Below are 24,519 nucleotides of genomic sequence, written 5' to 3' on the forward strand. Positions count from 1 at the left end.
CGCCCCTCCAGCCTTCACAAAGATGGCGGCGATCGGGGGCCGCTTGTTGACTGGGGCCGCGAGGTGCCTAGCTCGGGCGTGGTTGCGGAGGCGAGGCCAAGGCTTCGAGGCCTACCTGGAAAAACGGGGAAAGGTAGGAAAATTAATGAGATTAGATAAAAGATTTAGAAAGTAATTAACTTTTTAAAAAAACAATGTGTTTTAAAAGCAACGTTTTTTTTAAAGACGCAGAAAGCGGGAAAAAGAAAGGAAAAGTTTGGAATCAAGATGGCGGCGACTCACCTCGGTTCAGAACGATAAGGCCCGCCCACACAGGCACTGATTGGTGGACCGTCAGGTCACCGAAGCGTAGGATTGGTCAATCGTCCCGTCACTCGACCGTAGGAGGGCCCAGCTGCACGCGCCAGGAAGCCGCCGTACGATTGGTCAACCTCGACGTCACTCTATGCTAATCAGCGGATAATGAGCGGAATGTTGAACGTTTTTTGGATACCGCGGGCGCAATTTTTGTCCGGCCGAAACGTAAATACGCTTAGGACGGTTCTGGAATCGTCAGCTTTCTTTCGACGTAACACACGTGTAGGTACGCTTTATAACTTTCGAGTTAATTCAAGACAGACAGACGACATGACAGACAGACAGAAGAACCGCTTTATATATATAGATAATGGACTCTAGCATTTTCCCCACTACCGATGTCACCCTGCTTTTTCTCTGCCACCTTTTTTGAATAGTGGGGTAACATTAGCTTCCCTCCAATCCATGGGTACTGTTCCAGAGTCGATTGAGTTCTGGAAGATGACCAGCAATGCATCTACTGTTTCTAGGGCCACTTCCTTAAGTACCCTCGGATGTAGATTATCAGGCCCTGGGGATTTATCGGCCTTCAATCCCATCAATTTCCCTAACACCATTTCCCTGCAAATACTGATTTCTTTCAGTTCCTCCCTTTCATCAGAGCCTATGTTCCCCGACATCTCTGGGAGGTTATTTGTGTCCTCCTTTGTGAAGACAGAACCAAAATATGTATTTAGTTGGTCTGCCATGTCTTTGTTCCCCATTATAAATTCCCCCGATTCTGACTGCAAGGGACCTATGCTTGACTTCACCAATCTTTTTCTATTTACATATCTATAAAAGCTTTTACAGTCAGTTTTTATGTTCCTTGCAAGCTTACTCTCATATTCTATTTTCCCTTTCTTAATTAATCCCTTTGTCCTCCTTTGTTGAATCCTAAACTGCTCCCAATCCTCAGGATTATTGCTTTTTCTGGCCAATTTGTATGTCCTCTCCTTGGATCTTATGCTATCCCTAATTTCCCTTGTTAGCCACGGTTGAGTCACTTTTTTTGTTTTATTTTTATGCCAAACTGGGATGAACAACTTCTGTAGTTCATCCATTCAGTCTTTGAATGTTTGCCATTGCCTATCCACCGTCAACCCTTTGAGTGCCATTCCCCAATCAATCCTACCCAACTCGCTCCTCAGAACATCGTAGTTTCCTTTATTTAAATTGAGGACCCTAGTTTCTGAGTCAACTACTTCATTCTCCATCTTAATGAAGAATTCGATCATATTATGATCGCTCCGATCCAAGGGGCTAATTAATCCTTTCTCGTTACATAATACCCAGTCTAAGATGGCCTGATCTCTGGTTGGTTCCTCGACATATTGGTCCAGGAAACCATCCCGTAAACACTCCAGGAATTCCTTTTCCACAGTATTGTTACTAATTTGGTTAGCCCAATCTATATGTAGATTAAAGTCACCCATGATGACTGCTGTGCCCTTATTGCACGCTTCTTTAATTTCCCTTTTAATGCCATCCCCAACCTCCGCCTTACTGTTTGGAGGTCTATATGTCACTCCCACTAATGTTTTTTTCCCCCTTAGTATTTCTCAATTCTACCCATACAGATTCCACATCATCCGAGCTAATATCCTTCATTACAATTGTGTTAATCCCTTCTTTAACCAGTAATGCTACCCCTCCTCCCTTTACTTTTTGCCTATCTTTCCTGAATAATGAATACCCCTGGATGTTGAGTTCCCAGTCTTGGCCATCCTTGAGCCACGTTTCCGTAATCTCAACCACATCATATTCGTTTACCTCTATTTGCGCAGCCAATTTATCCACCTTATTACAAATGCTCCTCGCATTAAGATACAAAGCCTTCAGGCTTGTTTTTTTAACGCTCTTAGACCTATTAGAATTATTATTTACTGTGGCCACGTTTGATTTAAACCGTTGATTTCTCTGACTGCCACTTTTTGTTTTTCTCCTTCCTATCTTTTGCTTTTATCCTTGTTTCCCTTTCCTCTGTCTCCCTGCTCAGGTTCCCAACCCCCTTCCATTTTAGTTTAAACCCTCCCCCACAGCACTAGCAAACACTCCCCCATGGACATCGGTTCCAGCCCTGCCCAGGTGCAGACCGTCCGGTTTGAACTGGTCCCACCTCCCCCAGAACCGGTTCCAATGTCCCAGGAACTTGAATCCCTCCCCCTGGCACCATTCCTCTAGCTACGTATTCATCTGAAGTATCCTTCTATTTCTACTCTGACCAGCACGTGGCACTGGTAGCAATCCTGAGATTACTACCTTTTTGAGGTCCTGTTTTTTAATTTACCTCCTAACTCCCTATATTCTGCTTTTAGGACCTCATCCTGCTTTTTACCTATATCGTTGGTGCCTATATGCACCACGACAACTGGCTGTTCACCCTCCCCTTCCAAGATGTTCTGCAGCCGCTCTGAGACATCCTTGACCCTTGCACCAGGGAGGCAACACACCATCCTGGAGTCTCGTTTGCGGCCGCAGAAACGCCCATCTATTCCCCTTACAATTGAATCCCCTATTACTATAGCTCTACCACTCTTTTTCCTCCCATTCTGTGCAGCAGAGCCACCCCTGGTGCCAGGAAGTTGGCTGCTGCTGCCTTCCTCTGATAAGCCATCCCCCCCAACAGTACTCAAAGTGGTATATCTGTTGGAGAGGGGGATGGCCACGGGACCCCTGCACTACCTGCCTGCGCCTAGTCCTCTGCCTGTTGGTCACCCGTTCCCTTTCTTCCTGTCCAACCTCTACCTGTGGTGTGTCCAACTCCCTAAACGTGCTATTCACGATGTCCCGAGCATCGTGAACGCTCCAGTATGCATCCAATCGCAGCTCCAGTGCCGCAGTGCGGTCTGTCAGTAGCTGCAGCTGGGTGCATTTCCTGCACACGTAGTTGTCAGGGACACAGGAAGTGTCCCTGAGTTCCCACATTTCGCAGGAGGAGCAGATCAGAAGGCCGGGCTGTCCTGCCATGACTTACCCTTTGATTTAATTTAAACTCAATTAATTAATCAATCCCACTAATTACACTACAGCTAAATAGTTTACCAACAGTCCCCGCTACACCAGAGAGACCTTAGAAACTATAAAACAGAGTTAAAGTTTAAAAAAGAGCGAAATACTCACCAACCAATCACTTACCTGCTTCCTGCTGACGTCACACTTTGATTACTTTTTACCTCTGTCCCCTGCTGCTGAATTGGTATGCCTCGTTCACTGCCGCCGCTTTTAAGCTCTGCCGCCGCGCTCGATGCTGCTCTCTCCCAGGTCCAGGCTCTGTGGTCCTGTGGATAGGCAATGACACACATTTAAAGATCACATGGATGAACTACAGAATTTGTTCATCCCTGTTTGGCATAAAAATAAAACAAAAAAAGTGACTCAACTGTGGCTAACAAGGGAAATTAGGGATAGCATCGGACCCAAGGAGAGGACATATAAATTGGCCAGAAAAAGCAGCCAACCTGAGGATTGAGAGCAGTTTAGGATTCAGCAAAGGAGGACAAAGGGATTAATTAAGAGGGGGAAAATAGAGTATGAGGGTGAGCTTGCAGGGAACATAAAAACTGACTGTAAAAGCTTGTATACATATGTGTAGAGAAAAAGATTGGTGAAGTCAAGTGTAGGTCCCTTGCAGTCAGAATCAGGGGAATTTATAATGGGGAACAAAGAAATGGCAGACCAATTAAATACATACTTTGGTTCTGTCTTCACAAAGGAGGACACAAATAACCTCCCAGAGATGTCGGGAAACATAGAGTCTAATGAGAGGGAGGAACTGAATGAAATCAGTATTTGTAGGGAAATGGTGTTGGGGAAATTGACGGGATTGAAGGCCGATAAATCCCCAGGGCCTGATAATCTACATGCTAGGGTACTTAAGGAAGTGGCCCGAGAAATAGTAGATGCATTGCTGATCATCTTCCATAATTCTGTAGACTCTGGGACAGTTCCCTTGGATTGGAGGGTAGCTAATATTACCTCACTATTCAAAAAAGGTGATCGAGAGAAAACGGGGAATTACAGACCGGTAAGCCTGACATTGGTAGTGGGGAAAATGCTAGAGTCCATTATAAAAGATGTAATAGCAGAGCACTTGGAAAACAGTGACAGGATCGGACAAAGTCAACATGGATTTACAAAAGGTAAATCGTACTTGACTAATCTACTGGAATATTTTGAGGTTGTAACTGGTAGAATAGATAAGGGAGAACCAGTGGATGTGGTGTATTTGGACTTTCAGAAGGCTTTCGATAAGGTCCCGCATAAGAGATTAGCGTGTAAAGTTAAAGCACAAGGGATTGTGGGGGCAAGGTACTGTTTTGGATAGAGAACTGGTTGGCAGACAGGAAGCAGAGTTGGAATAAACGGGTCTTTTTCCGAGTGGCAGGCAGTGACTAGTGGGGTACCGCAGGGATCGGTGCTCGGACCCCAGCTATTCACTATATAATAATCTAGAGGAGGGAACTAGATGTAATATCTCCAAGTTTGCAGACGACACAAAGATGGGTGGGCGTGTGTGCTGTGAGGAGGATGCCGAGAAACTCCAGTATGATTTGGATGGGTTGGGTGATTTGGCAGATGCAGTATAATGTGGATAAATGCGAGGTTATCCACTGCTGGCAAAATAAGGAAGGCAGATTATTATCTGAATGGCAATAGATTGGGAGAAGGGGAAGTGCAAAGAGACCTGGGTGCCCTGTGCACTAGTCGCTGAAGGTAAGCATGCAGGTGCAGCAGGAGGTTAAGAAGGCAAATGGTATGTTGGCCTTCGTAGCGGGAGGATTCGAGTACAGGAACAAGGATGTCTTGCTGCAGTTGTACAGGGCCTTGGTGAGACCACACCTTGAGTATTGTGTGCAGTTTTGGTCACCTTATCTGAGGAAGGATGATCTTGCCATGGAGGGAGTGCAGCGAAGATTCACCAGACTGATACCTCGGATGGCAGGAATGACGTATGAGGAGAGATTGGGTCGATTGGGCTTATACTCACTGGCGTTTAGAAGAATGAGAGGGGATCTCATTGAAACTTATAAAATTCTAACAGGACTAGATGCAGGAAGGATGTTCCCAATGGCAGGGGAATCCAGAACCAGGTGTCACAGCCTAAAGATAAGGGGTAAGCCATTTAGGACTTAAATGAGGAGGAATTTCTTCACCCAGAGAGTGGTGAACCTGTGGAATTCTCTACCACAGAAGGCAGTTGAGGCCAATTCATTAAATATATTCAAGAAGGAGTTAGATATATGTCTTAAGGCTAAAGGGATCAAGGGATATGGGGAGAAAGCAGGGACAGGGTACTGAATTTGGATGACCAGCCATGATCTCATTGAATGGCGGAGCAGGCTCGAGGGGCCGAATGGCCTGCTCCTGCTCCTATCTTCTATGTTTCTATAACATAAGCCGAAACGAGTAAATCCTTTTAAGAACATAAGAAATTGTTCCCTAGGCTGAAAATGTTTATTGGTAACAATCACTGTCATGAGGCTATCTTTTTCTACTCTTCAAGCTTCAATAACAATGTACAGCACTTTTTTTCAGCCCTTGCTACACAGATCTATATTTTCTTGGATAATTATTGTATCTGAACCTGCTTTGCAGAATATCAGTTTAAATTTCTTTCTTTTGTGCTGTATATCATGACACCTTAAGAGTTAAATTTCTTTCCCATCCCAAGGTATACAAGTAAGTTTCAATGTGTTACAACACACCTACTAAATTTTGAGTTGTAGGCTCACATTGCTTTGCCTTGGTGCAAATGTACTTCTGGATAGTGAAGCACAGAGTAGGCCTTTCAGCAGTTGGGCAAAAGTCTGCTCATTGATTATCCTTTTGGCCTAAAGGGAAGTGTTTTGAGGAGGCAGTGGTATATAATGTATAATTTTCTTGTTGAAAAATATAGAATTGTGTGACTTCTGTTTACTGGTTTGTTAAATGTGAAACAAAGTCTCAAATTACTCTCTGCTCTATGTGGGAATTCAGGGACGCTGCCTGTGTCCCTGACGACCATGTGTGCCAGAAATGTATCCAGCTGCAGCTACTAGTAGACCGCATTGCGGCGCTGGAGCTGCGGATGGATGCGTTTTGGAGCATTCATGATGCTGAGAGGGTCGTGAGTAACACGTTTAGTGAGTTGGTCACACCGCAGGTAAGGGCTGCACAGGCAGAAGGGAAATGGGTGACCATCAGGCGGAGCAGCAGAAGCAGGCAGGTAGTGCAGGGGTCCCCTGTGGACATCCCCCCCCCCCCCCCCCTCTCAAACAGGTATACCGATTTGGATACTGTTGAGGGGGATGACTTACCAGAGGAAGGCAGCAGCAGCCAACTTCCTGGCACCAGGGGTGCTTCTGCTCAGGAAGGGAGGAAAAAGAGTGGGAGAGCAATAGTGGTAGGGGATTCTATCGTAAGGGGAACAGATAGGCGTTTCTGTGGCCGTAGACGTGACTCCAGGATGGTTTGTTGCCTCCCTGGTGCCAGGGTCAAGGATGTCACTGAACGGCTGCAGAGCATTCTGAAGGGGGAGGGTGAACAGTCAGAGGTCGTGGTTCACATTGGGACCAATGACATGGGTAGGAAGAAGGATGAGGTCCTGCAGCAAGAATTTAGGGAGCTAGGTAGCAGATTAAAGAGCAGGACCTCAAAGGTTGTAATCTCTGGATTACTCCCGGTGCCACGTGCTAGTGAGTATAGGAATAGGAGGATAGAGCAGATGAATGCGTGTCTAAAGAGTTGGTGCAGGAGGGAGGGCTTTAGTTTCCTGGGTCACTGGGCCTGCTTCTGGGGAAGGTGGGACTTGTACAAGTCGGACGGGTTGCACCTGAACCAGAACGGGACAAATATCCTTGCGGGGAGGTTTGCTAGCACTGTTCGGGGGGGTTTAAACTTACTTGGCAGGGGGATGGGATACAGAGTGGAGCTATAATAGGGGGTGATGTACAGCCAAATATAGAGGAAAAAATAAGTCAGACTGGAAGGCAGAGTAAATATGTAATGGCACAAGGGAGTAGGGCAAGGCTAAATGGCATTTATTTTAATGCAAGGGGCTAGAAATTCAGTAGGCTTTGCGCCCAGTTTTCGCCCAAAGAGGGCTTTTGCGCCACTTGCTGAGCTTTCGCCGATATTCAGCGCTGCGGTAATGGCGGCGTTAGCCAGTAGCGCTGCGCCACCACCGATGATGTCATCGGTGTGCGCAGTGCCCCGCTACCGGCCCGACCGCCATATTTAGTTGCGGCCGCCTCTTCCGCAGCGGCCGCAAACAGCGATCAGAAAACGGGGCCGTCCTGTAGCGTTAGTGGGGCGAGTTAAGGCGGAGGTGTGGTCGGCCGCTTTTTCGGCGGCCGCCTGCCCGCACCTCCTTCCCCGGCCTCCTCCACCGCCCCCCCCCACCCCGGCGGCATTGCCGGCTGTTTTCCGGGAGCCCGGCACTTCTCCGTGGTGCCGGGCTCATTTGCCGGCACTAGCGAGCGGCAATCTCGCTGTTGCAGGCACCTCCCCCTTAAGAGAGGGAGGAAGGCCTGCAGTACCGCAGCCTGCCGCTCCGCAGCGGGTGGCGCTGCGGTACCTAGCACGCCGATATTCAGTTTCAGCGCCCCAAGCGGGGGCGCCGAAACCCTTGAATAGTGGCCGCCTTGGAGTTGGGGCGCTGAAACTGAATTTCCGGCGGGCGCAAGTGGCTCCGCGCGCAGCGGTACTTTCTGGGCGCGAGCGAGCTGGCCGCCCCAAACTGAATTTCTAGGCCAAGGAGTCTTATGCATAAGGTGGATGAACTGAAGTTGTTGATGAACACATGGGAGTATGATATTGTTGCTATCACGGAGACATGGTTGAGGGAGGGGCAAGACTGGCAGCTCAATATTCCGGGGTATAGAATCTTCAGGCGAGACGGGGGGGGGGGGGGTGGTGAAAGAGGAGGGGGTGTCGCAATATTAATTAAGGAGACAATTACTGCTGTAAGGAGGGATGATATATTAACAGGTTCCTCTAATGAGGCCATATGGGTTGAACTTAAAAACAAAAAGGGGGCCAGCACTTTGCTGGGAGTGTACTATAAGCCCCCAAACAGCCAGGGGGAGATAGAGGAACAGATATGTAGGCAAATCTCAGAAGTGTGCAAATAATAGGGTAATTATAGTGGGGGATTTCAACTTCCCCAATATTAACTGGGATAGTCAGAGTGTGAAAGGCTTAGAGGGTGCAGAATTCTTAAAGTGCATCCAGGAGAGCTTTTTGAGCCAGCATATAGAAAGTCCTACAAGAGAGGGGACAGTACTGGACCTAATTCTAGGGAATGTGGCCGGGCAAGTGGTAGAAGTGTTAGTAGGTGAGCACGTTGGTGACCGTGACCATAATTCGGTGAGATTTAAGGTAGTCATGGAAAAGGACAAGGATGGACTGGAAATAAAGGTTCTAAATTGGGGGAAGGCCGATTTTAATATGATAAGGCAGGATCTGGCCAATGTGGACTGGGATCAGCTACTTGAAGGAAAATCCACATTGGAGCAATGGGAGTCTTTCAGAAAGGAAATTGAGAGTACAATGGCAACATGTTCCTGTAAAGGTCAAGGGTGGGACCAACAAGCCCAGGGAACCTTGGATGTCAAGGGATATACGAGAATGGATTAGGAAAAAAAGGGGGGCTTTTGGCAGATACAAAGGACTAAAGACAGAGGAAGCCCTAGAGGAGTATAAAAAGTGCAGGGGGATACTTAAAGAAATTAGGAGAGCGAGGAGGGGCCATGAAATAACACTGGCGAGCAAAATAAAGGAAAATCCCAAGGTGTTTTATAAGTATATTAAGGGCAAGAGGATAACTAGGGAAATAGTAGGGCCCATTAGGGACCAAAGTGGCAAACTGTGTGTAGAGCCAGAGGATGTCGGGGTTTTAAATGAATTTTTTGCATCTGTTCACTATGGAGAAGGACGATGTGGACATAGAAATTGGGCAGGGGAATGTGATATACTTGAACATATTAGCATCGAGAGGGAGGAGGTACTAGCGGTTTTAGCAGGCTTAAAAGTGGATAAATCCCCAGGCCCGGACGAGATGTATCCCAGGCTACTATGTGAGGCAAAGGAGATTTCAGGGGCTCTGACACACATTTTCAGAACCTCTCTGGCCGCAGGGGATGTGCCAGAGGACTGGAGAACAGCTAACGTAGTACCATTATTCAAGAAGGGTAGTAGGGATAAACCAGGGAATTACAGGCCAGTGAGCCTAACATCAGTGGTAGGGAAATTATTGGAAAAAATTCTGAGGGACTGAATTGGTCTCCACTTGGAGAGGCAGGGATTAATTAGGGATAGCCAGCATAGCTTTGTCAAGGGAAGATCATGTCTGACCAATTTGATTGAATTTTTCGAAGGGGTGACTAGGTGTGTGGATGTGGGTAGTGCAGTGGATGTGGTTTACATGGATTTCAGTAAGGCTTTTGATGAAGTCCCGCATAGGAGACTGGTCAGGAAGGTAAGAGCCCATGGGATCCAGGGTGCCTTGACACATTGGATCCAAAACTGACTTAGTGGCAGAGGGTGATGGTGGAAGGTTGTTTTTGTGACTGGAAGCCTGTGTCCAGTGGGGTACCACAGAGATCGGTGCTGGGTCCCTTGCTGTTTGTGGTCTACATTAATGATTTGGATGTGAATGTAAAAGGTATGATCAGTAAGTTTGCCGATGACACGAAAATTGGTGGGGTGGTAAATAGCGAGGCGGGAAGCTTCAGGCTACAGGACGATATAGATGGGTTGGTCAGATGGGCGGAACAGTGGCAAATGGAATTTAACCCTGAAAAGTGTGAGGTGATGCATTTTGGACGGACTAACAAGGCAAGGGAATACACAATGAATGGTAAGACCCTAGGAAAGACAGAGGATCAGAGGGACCTTGGTGTGCATGTACATAGATCCCTGAAGGCAGCAGAACAGGTGGATAAGGTGGTTTAAAAAGGCATATGGGATACTTGCCTTCATTAGCCGAGGCATAGAATATAAGAGCAGGGAGGTTATGATGGAGCTGTACAAAACACTGATAAGGCCACAGCTGGAGTACTGTGTGCAGTTCTGGTCGCCACACTATAGGAAGGATGTGATTGCTTTGGAGAGGGTGCAGAGGAGATTTACCAGGATGTTACCTGGGCTGGAGCGCTTCAGCTATGAAGAAAGACTGGACAGGTTGGGGTTGTTTTCCTTGGAGCAAAGAAGGCTGAGGGGGGGGACCTGATTGAGGTATACAAAATTATGAGGGGCATAGATAGGGTGGATAGAAAGGAACTTTTCCCCTTAGTAGAGGGGTGTGGTGATTATTCCTTGTTTAGTAAAAGTATTGTGATTGGTTGTTTGTTAACTGCCTTGGGATATATGTTGTAATCTCATTGGTAGTTGATGATCACATGATGTGTTGTGGCCACCTTAAATTCAGTTCTTTTCCAGCTTTGGTTGGGACTGGATGTGGGAAGATGTGCTGCAGATTTTAAAGTTAATAAAGCCTAGCTTTGGAAGGCAAATCTATTCTTTATTTCAATTTATTAACTTTATGTTAGAATGGAGCGATATCTTCAACCAGAACGATTCAAGGCTGACCCCAATTCTGCTGGAGTGGATGATAAATGGAAACATTGGTATTGTACATTTAAAAACTTTTTGGGCGTGTTGGATCAAGAGTCTCTAAATAAGCTGAATATGCTGATCAACTACATTGCTCCGGATGTATATAAATATATTTTGGACTGTAAAACTTATGAAGTGGCTATTTCTACATTGGAAAAGATTTTTGTTAAACCAAAGAATGAGGTATTTGCACGTCACCTTCTATCTGCCCGTAGGCAGCAGGTGGGAGAATCTTTGGATACTTATTTACAAGCACTTCGGTGCCTTAGTGTTAACTGTAATTATAAGGCCGTGACGGCTGAAGAATATAAGGAAGAATCGGTACGGGATGCTTTTATTAATGGATTACTGTCTAGATCAATTCGTCAGCGGTTGTTAGAAAATAAGACTTTGGATCTTAAAAGTGCTTTTGAGCAAGCTTCTACATTGGATGTGGCTCAGAGAAGTTCGGATTCTTATGCTCTTTTTAATCGGCCTGCGACTATGGTTTCGGCAGTTTCGGATGAAAAGGAATTATGTGGACTTAATGGGAGTGGTTTACTAGATTCTGAAACAGTTTCTACTTCGGCGGCTGTTGCCTCTAGGATTCAGAAGTGTTATTTTTGTGGGAATATCCGGCACCCTCGTCTGAAGTGTCCTGCTCGGGAGGCTGTGTGTAGTAAATGCGGCAAGAGAGGTCATTATGCACGCGTGTGCAAATCATCAGGTTCAATTACCTCCTCCTCTCCTGGTGTGGGAGGGCCCTCCTCCACTACCTCCTCTGTGACTATTCAGCCTTTAGATAGGGCGTTTATTGCATCAATTTCTGCTGCATTTGCTCATGGCCTAAACAAAGCTATAGTTACGGCTCAAGTTAATGGGTTGGAAGTGAAGGCCCTTATAGATACGGGCAGTACTGAGAGTTTTATAAGTCTTCAGTTTGCGAAGGAGAAGCATTTGAAAATTTCGCCTGTTACGTATCAGGTGTGTATGGCTCAGACGACCCTTATTTCGCAAATAGCTGGTTGTTGCTTTGTGAAAATGATTCTTCTAGGTAATACGTATACTGATATACACCTATCTGTTTTGCCTAATCTCTGTGCGGATATTTTGATTGGACATGATGTGCTTCAGTTACACGAGTCTCTTAGTCTTTCATTTGGAGGGACTAAGCCACCTTTATCTATTTGTGGATTAACCTCTTTATCTATTTCTCCATTATCACTTTTTTCCAATTTGATGTCGGATTGTAAGCCAATTGCTACCAAGTCAAGAAGATATAGTAGTCAGGATAGAGAATTTATTAATTCTGAAGTTCAACGTCTCTTATTGGAAGGAATCATTGAACCTAGTTGTTCGCCTTGGCGAGCACAGGTAGTTGTCACGACTAATGAGAGACACAAGAAACGAATGGTGATAGACTATTCCCAAACTATTAATAGGTATACTCAATTAGATGCGTACCCTTTGCCTAAGATTGATGAGCTTATCAACAAAGTATCTCAGTATAAGGTTTTTAGCACTATTGATTTAAAGAGTGCTTATCATCAGATTCCTATTGTTAAGAAGGATCAACCATATACGGCCTTTGAGGCTGGTGGAAAGCTGTATCAGTTTTGCCGAATACCATTTGGTGTTACTAATGGTGTTGCTTGTTTTCAACGGGCAATGGATGCTTTTATAAGTGATAACTCCCTCTCTGACACCTTTTCATACTTAGATGACATCACAGTGTGTGGCAAATCAAGGGTGGAGCATGATTCTAATTTAAAAAGATTCCTTCAAGCTGCGGAAAAAGTTGGTTTAACTTTTAACAAAGAGAAATGTATCTTTTCAACTACTGAGGTAAATCTATTGGGGTATATTATCTCGGGAAACAGGATTAAACCAGATCCAGAACGTCTGCGACCATTGATTGATTTACCTTGTCCTACTAATTCTAAGGCTTTGCAACGAGTTGTTGGACTGTTTTCTTATTATTCTAATTGGATTGCAAATTTTTCACGAAAGATCCGGCCTCTTATTCGGGTTACGACATATCCTCTATCATGGGAGGCCAGGACATGTTTTGAGAATTTTAAAAAGGATATTTTAGGAGCAGTTGTGCATTCTATTGATGAGCAGGTTCCCTTTGTGATCGAGACGGATGCTTCGGATTTTGCAATTGGGGCTACTCTGAACCAAAATGGAAGACCTGTGGCCTTTTTCTCACGTACTTTGAACAATAGTGAAAAAAGACATTCTTCAATAGAGAAAGAGGCATACGCAATAGTAGAAGCATTGCGTAAATGGAGACATTATTTATCGGGGCGACATTTCACGTTGGTAACTGATCAAAAATCTGTGTCCTTTATGTTTGATGTTAAACATTTTGGAAAGATCAAAAATGATAAAATAATGAGATGGAGGATTGAGTTGGCATGTTACCATTTTGACATAGTTTATCGTCCGGGGAAGGATAATGTTGCTGCTGATGCACTGTCGAGGGCTTATTGTTCTGTGATTCACGGAGATACGCTTATTAATCTTCACAATGCCTTATGTCATCCTGGGGTTACGAGGATGATACACTTTGTACGCAGTAAGAACTTGCCTTTTTCAGTTGAAGACGTCAAGCGGATGACTTCATCATGTTCTATCTGTGCTCGGTGTAAACCGAATTTCTTTAAGCCTCAACGAGCTCATCTTATAAAGGCTACTTCTCCTTTTGAACGTTTGAGCGTTGATTTTAAGGGGCCTCTTCCTTCAACGACTCAAAACCGATATATATTTACTGTTGTGGATGAGTTTTCAAGGTTCCCTTTTGCTTTTCCTTGTGCAGATGTATCAGCTGCTACAGTTATTAAATGTCTTGACTCAACTTTTTGTCATCTTTGGGATGCCTGCGTATATCCATTCGGATCAGGGAAGTTCTTTTATGTCTTCCCAGTTGAAGGAATACCTTCAGAGTCGGGGAATTTCTACTAGTAGAACTGCCCCGTATAATCCCCAGGGTAATGGACAGTGTGAACGATACAATGGGGTGATCTGGAAGGCAGTTATGTTGGCTTTGACATCCCGGAACCTTAAGAATACACAGTGGGAAATGGTACTGCCTGATGCCCTGCATTCCATTAGATCATTGCTTTCAACGGCTACTAATGTGACCCCCCATGAAAGGCTCTTTAACTATCCGCGGAGATCTACTACGGGATATTCGGTACCTTCATGGCTTACTATGCAGGGACCTGTGCTGCTTCGACGCCATGTTAGATTGTCAAAATATGATCCTTTGGTGGAGGAGGTGGAGCTGTTGGAGGCAAATTCCCAATATGCTCATATTCGATTCCAAGATGGGAAAGAAAGTACTGTTTCAATTAAAGACTTGGCTCCTTGTGGGGGCCAGCCCTTTTCTGAGGATATTAACAATAGTCATGATTCAGATAATGTGGATGCTGTTACAGATATTACGAATATTTCCAATCCGATTGCAGATAATTATACTTCTATTAGTCAGCCCTTGATAGATGTTTATGACCGTCCCAGTTTACCTTCTGATGGGATTTCTAATCCGGAAACCGTTGAAAATCGGGATATGGATAGCCTTCCTGCTGAAGATACTTCTGTGCCTTCTGGTGTGGGAGGGCAAGGAATTTCACCAAGGTTAAGAAGGTCGACACGAACAAGATATCCGGTCGACCGATTGAAAATGGACTTTTAAATTAATTATAAATTGTAAAGGTTATTTAGGTTGGAGTATATTTTAAAAGGAGGGGTGAATGTGGTGATTATTCCTTGTTTAGTAAAAGTATTGTGATTGGTTGTTTGTTAACTGCTTTGGGATATATGTTGTAATCTCATTGGTAGTTGATGATCACATGATGTGTTGTGGCCACCTTAACTTCAGTTTTTTTCCAGCTTTGGTTGGGACTGGATGTGGGAAGATGTGCTGCAGATTTTAAAGTTAATAAAGCCTAGCTTTGGAACGCAAATCTATTCTTTATTTCAAGGGGTCAATAACAAGGGGGCATAGATTCAAGGTAAGGGGCAGGAGGTTTAGAGGGGATTTGAGGAAAAACTTTTTCACCCAGAGGGTGGTTGGAATCTGGAACTCACTGCCTGAAAGGGTGGTAGAGGCAGGAACCCTCAACATTCAAGAAGCATTTGGATGAGCACTTGAAATGCCATAGCATACAAGGCTACGGACCAAATGCTGGAAAATGGGATTAGATTAGACAGGGCTTGATGGCCGGCGAGGACGCGATGGGCCGAAGGGCCTCTTTCTGTGCTGTATAACTCTATGAATGATCTTGGTGCATTATAGTACGAGTGGCAGCTTCACAAAACTAGGGAAATAAGTGTGTCGTCATTAAATTTTTGTAGATTGTTCAATTATAGTCATGAAAATCTAATGGACTGTCACGTGCATTGTTCTCAGAATATTGTGCAAATCTGGTATATGACAAACCATGTCTTTTGAGATGTTTGTCATTTTGAATTCAGTGCATTTAAATTTTTTTATCAGATTATAAGATTTTAAATGCAGTGCCATGTTCCTGAGTGAGGCTGTTTTTTCTGGAAAGGGGTATTGTCACATGTTCAAGTTACTGGTTTATGTCTAAATAAAAGGAAAATTGCACCTCAATTTTTCATTGGCTTGTTAAATTACCAGGTATTTGGTTACAAGATTTTCGTGGGTTATTTTGTAATGGACAAGATGTATGTTTAGTGGAAAGTGTGGTTTAGAAAAGAACTTGAAGCTGTCCATATAATGTCTCGTGTCAATACAAAATGATTTTTTTGAGTACATATTACTGTGAAAGTAGCAGTATAACTGAAGTTAGGTTGCTGACCTGACACTTGAATGTGCTGTAGCCAGAGTTGAGAGACCATCTCCATAAGTTAATATCATGCTGCTTGAGCTTTGCAGCCTGTGTAGCTGCAACCTGGTAAAAAGAAAGTGCCTGTGCATTCCATTGGTACTTCCAAGAACTTCATAAACTTTAAGTTGTCCTATAGTATACAGCAAGCTTTACATCGTCCATGCTGTACCTGGCATAAGGGTGTTTGAGACTTTGGTAGAAGTTTTTATGGTGTTCATTGCATGATACAGACACATTTCACTCGTAAGTGTGAAAATTAAATTTTACATTTATTGTACTTTTTTACTTCTAATGGTACCAGTTTCTGCAATGGAATCACAGTTTGGTCCAGCTCCTGTTTCCAATTTATCTGATTCGACATCAGCACCAAAGATTTCCATTCCAGCATCTGCACACCATTTCTGCTTTGCCTTGGACATCAGAAGTATTGGACAGCTGGATGTCAGTTTTGCCATAAACTGTATAGCAAGGTAAAGGTCTTTCTACTTGTATTTGTGTCTCATTATCTGTATTATGTAAAGTACAAAAAGACTTCCAGTCGTGGCAATGTAGATAACAATATTTAACTGTAGATTTGAGTGCTGAGTTACATAGAAACATAGAAGATAGGAGCAGGAGTAGGCCATTTGGCCCCTCGAGCCTGCTCCGCCATTTAATGAGATCATGGCTGATCATCCAAATTCAGTACCCTGTCCCTGCTTTCTCCCCATATCCCTTGATCCCTTTAGCCTTAAGAAATATATCTAACTCCTTCTTGAATATATTTAATGAATTGGCCTCAACTGCCTTTTGTGGTAGAGAATTCCACAGGTTCACCACTCTCTGGGTGAAGAAATTTCTCCTCATCTCTGTCCTAAATGGCTTACCCCTTATCCTTAGACTGTGACCTCTGGTTCTGGACTCCCCGACCATCGGGAACATCCTTCCAGCGTCTAGTCCTGTTAGAATTTTATAAGTTTCAATGAGATCCCCTCTCATTCTTCTAAACTCCAGCGAATATAAGCCCAATTGACCCTATCTCTCCTCATACGTCATTCCTGCCATCCCAGGTATCAGTCTGGTGAATCTTTGCTGCACTCCCTCCATGGCAAGAACATCTTTCCTCAGATAAGGTGACCAAAACTGCACACAATACTCAAGGTGTGGTCTCACCAAGGCCCTGTACAACTGCAGCAAGACATCCTTGCTCCTGTACTCTAATCCTCTCGCTATGAAGGCCAACATACCATTTGCTTTCTTAACCGCCTGCTGCACCTGCATGCTTACTTTCAGCGACTGGTGCACAACGACACCCAGGTCTCATTGCACTTCCCCTTCTCCCAATTTATTGCCGTTCAGATAATCTGCCTTCCTGTTTTTGCCACTAAAGTGGATAACCTCGCATTTATCCACATTATACTGCATCTGCCATGCATCTGCCCAATCACCCAACCTGTCCAAATCATACTGGAGTTTCTCAGCATCCTCCTCACAGCACACGCGCCCATCCAGCTTTGTGTCGTCTGCAAACTTGGAGATATTGCATCTAGTTCCCTCATCTACATCATTAATATATATTGTGAACAGCTGGGGTCCTAGCACCGATCCCTGCGGTACTCCACTAGTCACTACCTGCCACTCGGGAAAACACCCGTTTATTCCAACTCTTTGCTTCCTGTCTGCCAACCAGTTCTCTATCCAACCTTACCCCCAATCCCATGTGCTTTAACTTTACACGCTAATCTCTTATGCGGGACCTTATCGAAAGCCTTCTGAAAGTCCAAATACACCACCTCCACTGATTCTCCCTTATCTATTCTACCAGTTACATCCTCACAAAATTCCAGTAGATTAGTCAAGCATGATTTACCTTTTGTAAATCCATGTTGACTTTGTCCGACCCTGTCACTGTTTTCCAAGTGCTCTGCTATTATACATCTATTAACATCTATGCTTCAACACATCACATTTGCTATCCGCTTTGACCATTGCACTGCTGATTGTGTATAGGCATCAGTACAGGCATATAAAAGCTGTTTGCTGCCCCCTACATTCAAAAGAATAAACGGTGTCCAAAAGGGACCAGGAGTCGACGAGATGAGAGAATCATGTGATACTGCTGCTGAGATCCATATCTGGATACAGGAAACTTCGCGATATCCAGCACCGACGGGACCGGCGTGATGCCGATCTATGAAAACTTCCGGATAGACCAGCGCTAATGTTGAAGGATACGGAGGTTTTCATTTCCGTATCTGACAACAAACACTGTTGCTTAGCAACAGCTTGTAAACAGTCGGCCCGTACCTTGGAAGCGTCTCTGTAGCTTAGCAACAGCTTCAGAGAGGCTTTCCAGAGACTGACTGTTTTTAAAAAAAAAAAAATGCTAGAAGAAAAAAGAAGAAAAAAACCTAACAAAACGGCTGCTGATTTCTGCCGTTAGATCGAGGTTTCTGGCCATACAACCTCCGGATAAACCAAAGTTTCCTGTACAACAATAATCATGGCCACCCAGAACTAGTTGAGGAAGCTATAGTTCATGTGCTTGCTGAAACTGAATGTTGACTGACTTGGGGGCTGATTTGTAGCAAGTGGAAGAGCCAGCTTCTTAACGGACAGAAAAGGAAAGTTGGTTATTAGCTCATTACAGAACAGTATATATGAGTTTGGGTGTGATTTGTTGGCCCATCGCCTTAACTACAGCTTGGAGTGTGGTTGAGGGGAAAAAAAGCCACATGTTGATAATTGGAAGTGGAATGTCATTTAATGGTTTTTGTTTTCGATGGTTGGTTTAATTGCTATTTTGGATGGAATTAATAGGAATACTCGGCTCTGGAAGGTCTGTTGGGTTGCTCCTGTAATTAATATGCATTGAAGCTTTTAGACGTAAATGCTTCTGCGCGATACCCAAGTGTTTGTAAAATTGTATATATTTAGTTCTTTTTGAAGTGGCAATCTCATGTTTTCTTGAGTTAATATTTTAGACTAATGACACTGAGCAGGAGAATTATCATTTATAACAATTAATCATTAGCAACCTTGTGCAAAGCTATACACATGATTGCCAGTGGTTAATTGTTAACGAGTATAACTTACCTGCTTGGTGCTATTAAGTCAAAATGTCATGTAATTTAACAATAACTTCAATTTTAAAAAAAATTACGCTTTTGACTTAAAGGTCAACAATGCTATCCAGAAACTAAAAAGTGATGATTTTGGTTAAGACTTTGCTTTGTACAATAATATGATGGTGGTGTTATCCTACTCACTAGCTGTGATGAATTAAATTAATCTGAGATTTGAATCTGGACTACTGCGTGAAAAGGTTAGCTAATAAAACTGGCTCCGTATCTAATTCTGCAATAAATGTAAATTAATAGTTTCAGAAGTTGACCTGTGGCTATAACATAAGTGCAAGACTTCAAGTTTAAGTTTGTAATGAAATCTGTTTGTCTTGCCTGTATTCGTTTTGCACTCATGTATATTACCCTCCCCCACACGGTGTATAGTTTCACTTCCTCTTTCCTGACTAACCTGGAAGGTTCCAGGTCTTGGCTCTTGGCTCCGCCCCTGACTTCTCTTACTTAAAGATCCCAGGATCTGTATGACTCATTCCTGCGAGCCAGTCGGTGTGTTGAGATGTTAGCTCTGATCTTAGTGATTAAAAACCAACTTGTTAAAGTCTATAACTTCTAGTTTTGTGGTTATTGAAGGCACATCAAAGTTCAACCTTAAAAGTGTAAAAATATTCTGAAGTCCCCACACAACCAGCAAATTGTCATTGACGACATGAATTGGTGTGCAAAGTGAATCCGTTAAAATATATTTTGCCTAACACAGAAAGCTTCCTTGTGTCTAGTTGTAGTGGGGAAAATGCTCGAGTCCATTATAAAAGATGTAATAGCAGAGCACTTGGAAAACAGTGACAGGATCGGACAAAGTCAACATGGATTTGCAAAAGGTAAATCGTGCTTGACTAATTACTGGAATTTTTTGAGGATGTAACTGATAAAGTAGAAAAGGGAGAACCAGTGGATGTGGTGTATTTGGACTTTCAGAAGGCTTTCGATAAGGTCCCGCATAAGAGATTAGCATGTAAAGTTAAGGCACATGAGATTGGGGGCAAGGTACTGACTTGGATAGAGAACTGGTTGGCAGACAGAAAGCAAAGAGTTGGAATAAACGGGTCTTTTTCTGAGTGGCAGGCAGTGACTAGTGGGGTACCGCAGGGATCGGTCCTTGGACCCCAGCTATTCACAATATATATTAACGATCTAGACAAGGGAACTAGATGTAATATCTCCATATTTGCAGACAACACAAAGCTGGGTGGTGGGCGTGTGTGCTGTGAGGCGGATGCTGAGAAACTCCAGGATGATTTGGACAGGTTGGGTGATTGGGCAGAAGCATGGCAGATGCAATATAACGTGGATAAATGCGAGGTTATCCACTTTGGTGGCAAAAACAGGAAGGCAGATTATTATCTGAATGGCAATATTGGGAGAAGGGGAATTGCAACGAGACCCGGGTGTCCTTGTGCACCAGTCGCTGAAGGTAAGCGTGCAGGTGCAGCAGGCAGTTAAGAAAGCAAATGGTATGTTCGCCTTCGTAGCGAGAGGGTTTGAGTACAGGAACAAGGATGTCTTGCTGCAGTTGTACAGGGCCTTGGTGAGGCCACATCTCGAGTATTGTGTGCAGTTTTGGTCGCCTTATCTGAGGAAGGATGTTCTTGCCATGGAAGGAATTCAGCGAAGATTCACCAGGCTGATACCTGAGATGGCAGGAATGATGTATGAGGAGAGATAGGGTCGATTGGGCTTATTCGCACTGGAGTTTAGAAGAATGAGAGGGGATCTCATTGAAACTTATAACATTCTGACAGGACTTGACAGACTAGATGCAGGAAGGATGTTCCCGATGGTCGGGGAGTCCAGAACCAGGGGTCACAGTCTAAGGATAAGGGGTAAGCCATTTAGGACAGAAATGAGGAGGAATTTCTTCACCGAGAGTATTGAACCTGTGGAATTCTCTACCACAGAAGGCAGTAGAGGCCAATTCATTAAATATATTCAAGAAGGAGTTGGGAATATTTCTTAAGGCTAAAGGGATCAAGGGGTATGGGGAGAAAGCGGGGACAGGGTACTGAATTTGGATGATCAGCCATGATCGCATTGAATGGCGGATCAGGCTCAAGGGGCTGAATGGCCTACTCCTGCTCCTAGTTTTTATGTCTTAAGGGCATGAACTGGGGTCTTAGTGGTGTAGCAGGGCAGTTAGTCAGCACATAATCTTTTACCTGTGGGGCCTGAGTTTGAATCTAGCTCAAATTGAAGCAATGAAAGAACTGGCCAGCCTCCTTGACATCTTTGAGGAGGTGACACCCAACTGGACTGTGGTAAGCCGTACAATCTGTTGTACTTATACTTTCAGAAGGTATTTGACAAGATTCCACACAGGACTGCAGTTAAGGTCAAAGCTGTGGGAATTCAGGGTATATGTTGTGTATTGATGATAAATTGACTGAAGGGTAGAGAAATAGATTTGCATCAGACTGGGGGTATTACTGGGTGGGGTGCCCAGAGATCGGTGTTGGGATGACCATTTCTAATTTATATTAGTGACTTGGACTCGAGCACAATGTAAATTGGTCAAATTTGCAGATGATCCAAAACTAGGAAGGGCAATGGAATGTAAGGAGGCAGATCGGGAATTGGGCAATGAGTTGGACAAAATATTTAAATAGACAAAATTATTGGTAAAAATTAATGCACATAGGAAGGAAAAATGAGCAACACACATGCTGTATAAATGGTGTTAAAAGCTAAGGATGAGGTTGAAAGAGACATCAGTCTTATTAGACTCAACATTAAACATCTCCACCCAATGCAGATTAACAATTAACAACGCTAATAGAATGGTCAACTACATAGCTAAATCAGTAGAATGCAAGTCAGCGATGAATTGTACAGTACACTAGTCAGATCAAATTTTGAATACTGTGTCCAGTTCTGGTTACTGACTCAAAAGGGATACATTTTGAGTGTTGGAGGCAGTGCAGAGCAGAGCTGATCCCCAGTGTTAGAGGTGAGCTATGATGAAAGACAGGCTTGAAAGGAGGTGTCTGAGAAATGTTCTTGGAGGTATATAAGAGAATTAATGGTTTGGAAAAGTAAATGCAGAATATTTATTTAAATTGCAAGGGTAGGGCAAGAGCCCAAGAGTTCAAATTGGTAAAGGGCAAATTTAGGACTAATATTAGGAAGTTCTTAACCAGAAGTGTGGTCAATTAATGGAAAGGACTCGGATACAATCAGAAAGGTAAAACCCTGTAATTGTTTAAGAACCAATTGTATATTGCACATGGGGAACTTTAGGACCATTCTGGATAGATGCACTAAGATGAGCCAAATGTCCTTATCACCCGTAATTATTTTGTGAAAATGGAAAATACTGGAAATAGATAGATCAGTCCGCATACGTGGAGAGAACAGACGAAGCTTTGGGCTGGGTGTGGTCTGAAATATTGCTCCTCTTCTCTCAATGGCTACTGGCTGACCGCTGTATGTTTCCAGCATTTGTAGTCTTTTTGTATTCCTAGACAGTTTGTGGAATGCACATGATTACAAATGGTTGGAATGTATGGGATTGGAAAGGACTACCGTGTTTGATCCCAAAGTTCATAAGTACTTGACTTCAGTTGCTTCTTTCACCAAAAAAACTATCCAGTCTCCTCTTGAATTTGGATGAGGCTCACTTCTGGGAGTGGTTCTTGATGAGCAGATAAATATTTGGGTTGGAGTTTACAGTTATGTCAAAAGATTTATTAACATTCAGTTTATCAATATCTTGTAGAATCTTGGAAACTTTGAGCTTCCCTCTCAGCTGCTTTTTCTCCAGTGTAAACTTTCCTCGTTTCCTTCGTCACTCCTTTTGGCTTAGATGCCTGTTTGTTTATTGTCCTTTATACGCTCTTTCCAATGCCAAAATGCCCCCACTGAATTATGGTGACCAGAATGTGCATAGTTTACCAGGTGGAGCTGAGCTTTGGGCAGGGCCTTGGTGAGACCACACTTGGAGTACTGTGCACAGTTTTGGTCTCCTTATCTAAGGAAGGGTTTACTTGCATTGGAGGCAGTGCGATGAAGGTTCAGTTAGATTGATTCCTGGCATGAGAGGGCTGTCCTGGGATGAGAGGGGCTGTCCAGTGATGAGAGATTGTGTAGAATGGGCCTATACTCTCTGGAGTTTAGAAGAATGAGAGGTGATCTCACTGAAACATACAAGATTCTGAAGGGGATTGACAGGGTAGATACTGAGAGGTTGTTTCTCCTGGCTGGAGTGTCGAGAACTAGGGGGCTTAGTCTCAGGATAAGGGGTAGGCCATTTAAGACTGAGATGAGGAGGAATTTCTTCACTCAAAGGGTTGTGAATCTTTGGAATTCTCTGCTTCAGAGGGCTGTGAATGCTGAGTCTTTGAATATATTCACGGCTGAGATTGATAGATTTTTGGACTCTAGGGGAATCGAGGGATATGGAGATCTGGCAGGAAAGTGGTGTTGAGGTCGATGATCATACATGATATTGAATGGTGGAGCAGGCTCGAGTGGGTGTATGGCCTGCTCCTGTTTCTTATGTTATGCTCTATAACGGCTCAGTGTTAACGTCCCAGATTATTTTCTGCCTCTGGCTATACACCGTCAGCTCTCATTTGCCTCCTTTACTGAGCTGATGATTGCTAAAGTTCAATTATAACATTACTAATCTAATTTTTTCACTCTAGCCTAGTTGGTTAACTAAACAGTCCATGGCTTAACTGTGCTTTACATCATGCAGTGTGTATATTCAGATTAAATAAAATGTTGAACCAGATCTCAAAATGTTCTAGTTCAGTTGATAAATCTCTAGATGTAAGTCTACTTATTTTCTAGTGAAGATTCCATGGTGTCATAACTATGAGCACTTTTTTTCCTTCAATTTGCTGATCAGGTACTCGTACCCGTTTTTTGGTACTGCAGCCCCAATCATGACGAATCCTCCAGTGGAAGTGAAGAAAAACATGGAAGTGATGTTTCCTCAATCATTTTGCGCATTTGATTTTGCAGCACTACCTCATCAACTGCAAGATACCTTTTTCAGGTACCATTACCCAACACGATAGAAAGAAAGACTTGCATTTATTTAGCTCCTTTCTCAACCCAATGTGCTTTACAGCCAATGAAGTACTTTTGAAGTGTAGTCACTGTTTTAATGTCGGAAACAACATTATTTTGATGTGTTTCATTCTACCCCACATAACGACAAAGCTGCAAATTATGCTCACCTTGCCAGTCTCAATATATATTTCTTTTGGGTTTCCTGACGCGCCTTGTTAGACTGCTGAAAATATTCAGGTTGTAAGATCTTAATGATCTCAGTTCTTGGACAAGACACCAATAGGCAGCAGTCAGTATGTTTGAGCAATAGATCAAGATTTATTAAGCTTACAGCATAATCTACTTAAGGCGATAATTTTAACTAGTAGCTCACAGCCCTTGGTCTCTGGAACCTCTCGGACAGAGATGACATCGTCTTAAGTCTGTTCCTTTGTTCTCGTAGTAAGTGTGTAAAGTTGTTCTTTGAGTATCGAGGTTTTAACCCTTTTATCAAAAGTTGGTTTGGCCAGTGTCCATATATGGTCTTTAACAATCACCTTTTTTAATTGATTTTAATGGTCAAAATACCATTGTCACTCAGACTAAGGTAGCATCCTGCCTTTCCAGTATTT

The 24,519-nt window shown here is 43.6% G+C and overlaps 1 protein-coding gene across 1 annotated transcript in view; it reads left to right on the top strand.

The window, feature by feature from the left end:
- Nucleotides 1-24,519, top strand: part of cep120 (centrosomal protein 120) — a 143,599-nt gene that overhangs the window by 43,205 nt on the left and 75,875 nt on the right. Inside the window, exons 6-7 of the mRNA XM_085967909.1 lie at nt 16,007-16,246; nt 23,742-23,891. Coding sequence (XP_085824035.1) covers nt 16,007-16,246; nt 23,742-23,891 — 390 coding nt within the window. The remainder of the gene's footprint in view (nt 1-16,006; nt 16,247-23,741; nt 23,892-24,519) is intronic.

The sequence above is a fragment of the Somniosus microcephalus genome, chromosome 1 (assembly GCF_052327205.1).
Source record: "Somniosus microcephalus isolate GS21.2 chromosome 1, FLI_Smic_1.0, whole genome shotgun sequence".
Lineage (NCBI taxonomy): Eukaryota > Metazoa > Chordata > Chondrichthyes > Squaliformes > Somniosidae > Somniosus > Somniosus microcephalus.